The sequence below is a fragment of the Triplophysa rosa genome, linkage group LG5, assembly GCF_024868665.1.
Source record: "Triplophysa rosa linkage group LG5, Trosa_1v2, whole genome shotgun sequence".
NCBI lineage: Eukaryota > Metazoa > Chordata > Actinopteri > Cypriniformes > Nemacheilidae > Triplophysa > Triplophysa rosa.
In genome coordinates, this window is record NC_079894.1 from 2,476,680 (window position 1) to 2,486,648 (window position 9,969).

Sequence of the window (9,969 nt, forward strand, 5' to 3'; positions counted from 1 at the left end):
TTGGAAAGAGCCAGTCGTAGGCCCTGGACAGTCCATTTCTGGATGGCGGGGATCGTGTTGTGAGTAGAGGTGTACGAAGAAGCCGGAGAAGGAGGTGGACGTCTCTTTGGGCCAGGTGATGAAGTGCCACCTCTGGATTTAGCCTTTCGAGGTGCAGAACGGCGGAGCTGGCGGCCCCGTGATGAAGCCGGGGAATCGATTAAAGATTCCGAACCTGCGCTGGAAAGATGGGACGCGCTCGGCGGCGCTGGAAGATTGCTGGAATATACATCGTCGATGACGGGGGTCTCGGACATAGCGTCGAACTGAAGTTGATGCTTAATCTTAAGAGATAGAGCAGGTAAGATGGTTCCCCTATTTATAATCGAGCTCGCTAGGGCTGATTGTCTAGATGCGGTGATTGCTGATAGTAGACCGGCCGTGCTGATTATATGCTCCGGCTCCTCCCGAACTTTGTTAATTAAACATCATTTGTACACAAATTTGTTCTTGAATTGATGCTGACAGCAGGTGTGTGTGTGAAGTTTATTGAGTAAAAGCAGTGGTGTGATTGTTGTTGTAGTAGTGTTGTGGTTCAGTAGTGTACTCACAGGCAGTGTACTACGGTGCGGCCCTCGCCTCCATCATATTCCTCCTGCCATTTATCCACCTGATGGATGAGTTTGAGGAAAGAGCGTTTGGACACAGGTGTGTCCCGGTACATCGGCCAACCCAAAAACTGAAACTGCTGAACCATACGGTACCCGTCCTGCGGCTGAAACACACACACACACACACACAGTTAGAGACTATACACTTACAGAATCATCAGGGAATTTAACGTCTCAAACAAACAGAGTGACAAACGTCTCATTTACACTGGATTCTATTTACTCTCTTCATTCATGTGTCTGGTGTACAGTTGTGGTCAAAAGTATTGGCAGTGACATAAATGATGAAGCTGTTGTGTTGTTCATTCACATTGTTTAAAGATTATTATGCAGAGTGATCCGATGTATTTTAAATGACTGCAAAAAAATAACTCCCCAAATGTAAATCCCATATAGAGGACCTGTGGTCAATCCTCAAAAAGCAAGTGGACAAGCAGAAGCCTAAAAATAGTGATTATCTCGGAGCACTAATAAGTACCGATATGTCAATTCTGGCCGATAACGATAGCCGATCATTTTTTAACATTGGAAGCCGATAACCGATATATTGGCCGATACACAGTATCTAAACATTAATGTAAACATTGGAAGCCGATAACCGATATATTGGCCGATATACAGTTTGTAATTATTAATATAAACATCGGAAGCTGATAACCGATATATTGGCCGATACACAGTATCTAAACATTAATGTAAAATTTTCTAAGATTGAAACAAAAAGTGGACAACTCCACTCTTTGGTGACATTTAGTTCATTTTTTCCCCAAATCATGTACCAAGGCTACTTTACACTAACTTAACTTTTACACTTTTCTGGTATCATTTTTTTATAAACAAATTATATATATTTTTCCAGAGCAACCCAGAAAAGTGTTCTCAATAGCCACAAGTTTAAAAGGTCTCGAGACAGAAAGCGCTCCAACAGCAGTCTGCTTCAAACAGTATGCTTTAATTTACACATTCATAAATGTCTACATACTGTATCTAGAAGTTTGATTTCTGTGGTTCAGTGTGCAGAACAGTCAGTGTTTGTGTTTGTTTCTGAATGTGTTCAATCTGTCAAACATCAGTCTTGTGTACATTACAGAAGATACATGTATTTAATAGTGAAAAACACAACAAGAGTGAGATGAGTATTTGTTAATTAAACAACATTCATGTAGACGATGTGCTGAAGTGTGTGTTACACACCCGGGCGGCGTTATATATTCTGAATATCCTGCTGATAATGTCCTCCTCTAAATCAGCAGAAACAAACTCCACCTGCAGTGGACCGTGACGATGAACACCGTTCTCTGGCCAGTACTGTGGACACAACTGCACACAAGGAGGAACAAATGAACGAGAAACAGTAAGAGATCCTTTCAGTGGTGTAATGTTCTGAAATATTTAGTGACAGTTGTGTGTGTGTGTGTGTCAGTCGTTGTTCATTGAAATGTCCCATCAGTGCTGGTCTGAACGGATGAGCCGTCATTGTGTTTGTGAAAGAATACCTGATGAAAGACATTGTGCAGGAGTGTGTGTGTGTCGTGTGGGACACATCAAGCATGTGAAGTGTGTGTGTGTGTTAGACTCTGAGGAGCACAAACCACATCGCTTCCCCTCACAATATAAAGTAAAGGACTGACACAGATCAAATTTAAAGAGACACTTCACCCAAAAATAAAAATCCTGTCATCATTTACTGACCTTCCAGTTGTTCCAAATCTGTATAAATGTCTTTGTTCTGATGAACACAGAGAAAGATATTTGGAAGAATGCTCCTAACCAAACAGATCTCAACACCCATTGACTTCCATCTCCCAATACTTCATTCTGATTGGTTGATATTCTGGACAGACCATTTCTTTTAAAATAACTCTAAACTCAATGACTGTTGTCTCAGATTGACTACACAACTCACGTTTCTTTTGTCACTTTTATATCCTGTGTGTGTGTGTGTGTGTGTGTGTGTACAGGTGAATGTGTGATATAAGTTGTGTGTTTGACATGCGGGGGGGTAGATTTCTCTCTGAGTGTCATAACACAGCCTGAGGCTGCTGTCCCTAAAGACACACACACTGAAAAAAAGAACTTGTAGAATTTATTTAATAAAATCCTGAAGTAAAATGTGCTGCTATAATTCAAGTACAACTTCTTCGTGGACGTTGCTCGGTGGCTTTGGTCGGGGTCACTGAGTGCAGCTATGACACGTCAGAGGAGATCTGGCCCTCCCGGCTGAGCCTGGTTACTCCCGAGGTTTTTTTTTCTCCATTATTCAGCATTGGAGTTTGGGTTCCTCGCCACAGCACAGCAGTGCAGTGTTGGCTTGCTCACCGGGAGACTGCATTTATTTATTTATTTATTTATTAGATATTATTTATTATAATGATCTTGCTTGGTCTATAAACACCATGCACTGTGCTGTGTTTTACCTTTCTGTGTTTTTCTGTTTTGCTCCTGTAAAGCTGCTTTGGAACAATGCACATTGTGAAAAGCGCTATATAAATAAAATTGAATTGAATTGTACTTACTAACCAGAATAAAGTAACTCTTACTTATTAAATACATTTAGTTTTTGTTAAAATATCAAGTAAATGTAACAAAGTAAAGAAACTTCACAGCTGACTTAGTTTGATATTGAAATATAGTATTTATTTCCATCTGAGACGGTGAAGTGAGAAGAGATGGTGGTGTCTGTACTGGCGTTAGCACACTTACGGCTCAATAAGTGAAATAACTCACGTCATGCCTCCCTCAGCCTATAGGCACAAGCACCGCTCTTCTGAACAACAGTCACAACTTAAAAAACCCAAACTGAACAATAATACCCAAACTCTCCTAAATCTCAAAGATAAATCAACACAAAACACCAACACAAAGTCTTTCTCTTCACTGAAAAACACTTCAAATGACAGTTCATCTGGAACATGAATCTCCTAATGCAGTCAGATGCAAAGCATGCTGGGAACTACAGATCAACTGAAAGGTATTATTATTAATTTATGTAGTCTCAACACAAAATAAATAAGTAAACTTAATTTGACCCATTTAAATGGGTTTAACATAATCAAATTGAGTTGGAGTTACTGAATAATATGTTCAATTAAAATTACACAAACAAAATAATTAACAACTAAGAGTTTCACGTTATTTTAACTCTTTTTTTGTTGTTGTTAAAAACAGGAAAATAATTATATTACGTATATTTTAATAATTTTTTAATTTAAAAATCTACTAAGGCACATAATCATTTTTTTTCAGTGGATTTTCACACACGCACGCACGCACGCACGCACGCACGCACACACACACACAGACACACAGTGTATAACTATAACTGAAGGTTTGCACAAAAACACACACACGCACACACACACACACACACACACACACACACACGCACGCACACACACACACACACACACACACACACACACACACACACACATAAACAAAGACACTGAGGTGAGTGTGTGTGAGTGTTTTTCTGTGAGGAACTGAAGAACTGACCTGCGCTGGATCCACGTCATTCAACATGACTATAGATGTGCAGTGATAATCCAGAACCAGTCTCCAGAAATCCTTCACTGTGTTTGGCAAAGGATGCTGGGTAACAATGAAGGCAGACGGCTGTTTGTAGCTCTGTAGAGAAGGAGAAATCATTCTGACACGGAACATCTCTGATCACTTTCATCGGTTCGCTCTGAATAACACACATAAACCCTCAGTTGTGTAAGTTTGTGTTGTCGTACGTCCATGAGAGCGCCGTTGATGTAGTTGCTGCTCTCTCCGTCGATGGTGATGAGGAAGGGCAGACAGCGGTCGGGCGGCAGGACGTCCATACAGCGATTCTTCTCGTGATTCCTCGGCAGCAGAGCGATGCTGCAATCCTCCACGCGCAGGGTGGGCGTCACCATGTTTAGAGTCTGTCGACACACACACACACACGCACACGCACACACACACGCGCGCGCACACACAGTATTAGCCATAGCATTCAGTTTAGTGCACATTTATGAAAGAAAAGTGAAGTATTTTACTGAACTAAATCTCTCTCTTACCCTGAACTCTTCTTTGATTGGACTGGAGTTGGTCTGAGGGTCCAGTCGGTTCATGTCGTAATAAACAGAGCGAAGCTGATTGGCTGGAATGGTAGTGTCACCGCAGAGACACGCCTCCAAAATGGCATCGTGGATGAAAACATACTGCTCCTGACAACAACATAAAGACACACGTGCACCATTAAACCTACATTACCTCTCGTCTGGAATACTCGCTTGTGATTGGTCGGCAAATATTGTTCGAGAAAAGTGACCTGTGCTGGTCATTTTATAACTGATGATTTATTTCGAGGAAAACGACAGGTGGAACTCGTTCTTTGCATCTACATTTGACCTCAGCTCGCATGTGACTCTAGACAACAGGGAAATGGGTTTTGCGTAGATTCGCTAAAGAAACTTTTTAAAGATTTTTTACATTCCTGATATTTGTCAGATGTGAATGTGACGGTGCTCACTTGATTGGATTTTGTCAACAGGAAGAACATCAAAGTTCATCAGCGTCAGTATCATGTCGATATTGAAATGTTTTTCTTTTTCCAGACGCTGACGTTTGCTCCGAGCACAATCACGTCTGATGGAAATCACTGCTGAAGTGACATTTACAGACAATCACGGCCTGTCACTCTTCACTACGTCCTGACGACAGGGTCGACGTGTCTCTACCGCTGACTCTCCGGCGAACTTTGACCTTTCAGCTGGCGCATGCCATCGCAAACCGGCCGTGACGCAACGCCGCTCGTAAAAGAAGAGAGGATCGCTTACTAATGAGGGAACGCTCAGCAGCCGTGTCGTTGTGAATTAACAGTGACGGTTCAAACACGCGTGTAAAAAGGTAACGAGAGCCTGCAGGGTGACAAACATGCACACACATGCATGCATGCACGCGCGGCATCTGAAGGTCACTGATCTTCGCTGGCGCTGAGAGTCTCTGAACGTCGTCTCTGAAACATTTGTCCATTAAACGCACTGATGCCTGTGATGTGAAATGATGCGGCGGCTCCAGATGGTGAACGTTCACAAACACTTGAGAGTTCTTCATCTGTGCGGCTACATAAACCCCGTCAGGAGCTGTAAAAATGAAGCGGGCGAGCGTGAACATCTTTTTTGGGCTTTATGACTCTTTTAAGCAGCTGCGTTGAGCCGTGCTCTCGGCTGATGGACGATTGAACAGGTTGAGAGTGTTTATACCATATGATAATGGCTTCAGAATCTTCAGGTCAGGTATATGCGCTCGGAAAGTCTTTCATTGTCTCATTCTCCTCAGATCTTTGTGTCTCAGTCACATGTACGGTGTTTAACACCTGCGTACAAACACTGCCATGAAGCGTTGCATGCTAAAACATGTGAAAAATGTAAGAACAACTTGTGAGAACACACGCACACATAAATTTCTCTAGACCATAGCACACTCCATCACGCAGACGTCTGCAATACATAGTTTGCTCAACCGCAATACGTCTCAGAGACGTCTGCTATCAGATGTCATATAGACGTCATATACAGTAGACATCTGTAAAATGTTTATGATTTAGAATGGATCTTTCTAAGATGTTTTTCCACAGCAGATGTTTTCCAGATCTCTAGCAGACGTCTTACAGACGCACTCGTGCTAGCTGGGGGGGTGGGTTCCCAAAGTAGGGGTCGCAAGATGATTTTCAGAAATCAATATTTTGTATTATTAGAAATAGCATATTTCATCAAGAAGTGTAACAAATATTAGTAAAGTTAAAAATAAAACCATTTAAATAAAAAGCCATCAGCCTTTGGAATTTCCCGATGTGATGACATCATATTAACGACATCAGCGACTGCATTAGGTCAGGCGCAGCAAGTCAATTTACAGCACCACGTTAAACAGTCCTATGTGTGCACGCAGATTACGTTTCAGGGATTAAGTTTAGGATATTTTTATTTGTCGAAATTAAACGTTGGTTAATAATCAGTTTGATGAAATTCCACCGTCTGTAGTAAATAATAGTTCATAGTTTATGTATAACAACAAGTAAAGTCATGAGTAAATGACTATAAAATAATATTATTTTCGTCTGTGTACATTTGTGTTGTCATTATGCGCGTGTTTGGATAGACCTAATAGGTGCATGTGCGCAGTTGCGTGCAATGTTTGTATACTTTAACCACCTCCGAGGATAGTGGGGGTCTTGAGTCACTAGCCTGTTATTTAGAGGGTCGCGGGCTGAAAAGTTTGGGAAGCCCTGCTCTAGACGAGTGCTGTGTTGTGTAAAGTTTTGTTTTGGTCAATGGGCAAGTTGCTCTCAAAAAGTAATGAATTACTAGTTACTAATTACATATTCAAAAGTGTAATTAGATTACTGTACAAATGACTCTCTCCAAAAAGTATATAATTACTTATTACTAATGACTTTCTATATACTATATCAGCCTTGATTAGTTTACATATATTACACAAAGTATTTAGTTTAATGACATCAGAAGTAACTGTAATTAAATTACAGAAAAAATAAAGAGTAATCCCTTACTTTACTTTCTCAAGGGGAAAAGTAATTAAATGACAGTAACTAATGACTCAGTAACTAGTTACACCCAACACTGGTTTTGGCCATGCAGTCCCAACACATCAACAAAAGAACAATGCTGAGAACAAATTCATGCGTGTACGTGTGTGTTATGTGCAGTGTTGGGTAAATTACTCTCAAAGTAATGAATTACTAGTTACTAATTGCATATTCAATAGTGTAATTAGATTACTGTACCAATGACTCTCTCCAAAAAGTATTTAATTACTTATTACTAATTACTTTCTATATCCTACATCAACCTTGATTAGAGTTAATTCAAGAAAAGACATGAAACGGCTCTTTTAATTCATTCAAATAAATCATATAAAACTGCATAAAGTATTATTATTAACTGATCAAAGTATTACAAATGTGAGAATTAAACATTAAAGCACAGATTTTAAAGTTAGACTTTGAATTTTGATGTCAATTCCACCATTACACACACATATATTACACAAAGTATTTAGTTTAATTACATCAGAAGTAACTGTAATTAAATTACAGAACAAATAAGAGTAATCCCTTACTTTACTTTTTCAAGGGAAAAGTCATTAAATTACAGTAACTAATTACTTAGTAACTAGTTACACCCAACACTGGTTATGAGTGACGTGTGATGTTGACGCTAAAGGCGACAGAAGCCGTACCTCGGTCTGGACCATGTTAACCCGGCGTGAACGCAGCTCTCTCACACAGTTGTAGATATCCACAACGCCCTCTCTCTCTGCCATGTCCAACATGATGTCAATCACAATGAAGCAGCCGGTTCGCCCCGCCCCCGCGCTGTAGAGTGACCAATCAGAACAGAGATTAAGACCAGCGGAGCGGAGAACTCCGGTGACATCACGTCTGTTTACCGGGTCTGTTCATCCACATTGGTGAAGACATTTCAATTCATTTACGACAACTATTACGATCATATAAAATCATTCTGTAATGCAAAATGAAGCTGATAATGACATCATACCTGCAGTGGACCACGATTGGTCCAGCATTAGTTGGAGATTTGGCTTTGACCCTGCGGACGAATCCCAGCAGACCCGTAGCGTGATATGGGACGCCGTGATCCGGCCAGCCGGTGAAATGAAACTGACTGATTTCACGAATCTCATGGGCTCCTCGCTGGAGAGAGAGAAAGAGAGATTCAGATCCGACACCTGCGCTGCTGTTTCACAGTCACCTGAGCGTTACTAATGCACATCCCACCCGACACGCTTGAATATCATCAGACCTGGGATCTGATGTCACACGCACACGTGAATTATAAAATACAACACATGATGATTTAACCCTGTATCGCTTCATTCTGTGCAACGCAAAAGATCTTCATCAAATGATTCGTTATCTGGTTGTGTGATTCGGTACAATAGCAGGATATTGTTTTTCTCTTCAACACTTCAGAATTCACAAACCCCACAAACACCAAATCTGAAGTTTTCTGGCCTTTGGTATGAAAATGCAAACTTGAATAAGATCAATAAACACCGACAACATTCACATGCGTCAGAAGACACAAGCCTTCACACTTCAGCAAATACACCGATCAATGATTTCCATGACGTCGTCTCATCAGATTTCAGACTGTGAGGTCAACTGAACCCTATTGGCTCTTTTAAAAGAGGGAGGAGTCTCTCACCTTCTCCACAGCAAACGTCCGGATGACGTATTCTGACAGCAGCTGCGTCTCGATCAGCGTCACCTTGATATCTCTGTAGATCTCGGTGTCATCCGGCCAATATTTACAACATTTCACCTGAAATCAATCACAGTCACTTCATCACAAGAGTGAACTTTAAACTCTTAAGGCCATTGCACATTGAGTCCGAAATTTCCGCTCGTTATAAAAAATAAATACGACCTCACGTTGTGTCAATCACACACCGATATTTCCGTCCGTCATAAAAAACTTCAGACAGGGTAGCATTTTCTGCATTTTTCCCATCCGTAGCAAGCATTTTGAGAGGCGATTTGACAATTCAGAGATGCCATACAAACCAGCGCCAAATACGAGAAAACGCATACGAACATTTGGGACTGTATGTGCGAAGCCCTTTAATCCGTCATTGAAGAGGATGATGTCACTTCCTGAATGTTCCGTGACATGTAAACGGCGCACGAGTCAAATCACAACTTCATGAAGCTAAATGCTCAATTTATACCTAATAAAGAAAAGAATTCAAACGCAGAACAGTCGATCTGTTGAATCTGTGAAAGCTTAAAACAACACATCTGACTGCATGACACGCATCACACATCATGGGTTCTGACATTTGACCTTTCATCTCAAACTGTGACGGTACGACACGTATATCTCACTTTTAAATGTCATCTGATCACGCTCAACTCAACAGAAGCTGATGATGGTATTTGTTATATGTAAGCTGTAATCACCTGACATGACACTGACATCAGATGTACTGAGAGTGGCTGCTGATCTCGCTGCGGTGGTTTCAGCGCGTCACATTAAAGCTTGTTAAGATGAGAACGAGAGGAAAACAAGCGCTAATAACTTTCAGCTGACATCAGCGGCACAAATAAACAACTGCACAACATCCATGACAACATGATTACAAAAGTCACCTTACAATATGAAAACACGGAGAACGATGACACTTGTGTAACTCTGAGACATACATCTATTTTTTCTCATTACAGCTGAAATCTGATTGGAGGAGAGAGAGAGAGAGAGAGAGAGAGGGAGAGAGAGTCAGAGAGAGAGAGAGAGAGAGAGAG

The 9,969-nt window shown here is 41.0% G+C and overlaps 1 protein-coding gene across 1 annotated transcript in view; it reads right to left on the minus strand.

Annotated features, from left to right (window-relative positions):
• Positions 1-9,969, minus strand: part of si:ch1073-391i24.1 (receptor-type tyrosine-protein phosphatase mu) — a 72,543-nt gene that overhangs the window by 8,120 nt on the left and 54,454 nt on the right. The window contains exons 14-21 of the mRNA XM_057333425.1: positions 8,873-8,989; positions 8,204-8,358; positions 7,884-8,019; positions 4,697-4,846; positions 4,388-4,561; positions 4,146-4,277; positions 1,845-1,970; positions 591-754 (exon numbers count right to left, since the gene is read on the minus strand). Coding sequence (XP_057189408.1) covers positions 591-754; positions 1,845-1,970; positions 4,146-4,277; positions 4,388-4,561; positions 4,697-4,846; positions 7,884-8,019; positions 8,204-8,358; positions 8,873-8,989 — 1,154 coding nt within the window. The remainder of the gene's footprint in view (positions 1-590; positions 755-1,844; positions 1,971-4,145; positions 4,278-4,387; positions 4,562-4,696; positions 4,847-7,883; positions 8,020-8,203; positions 8,359-8,872; positions 8,990-9,969) is intronic.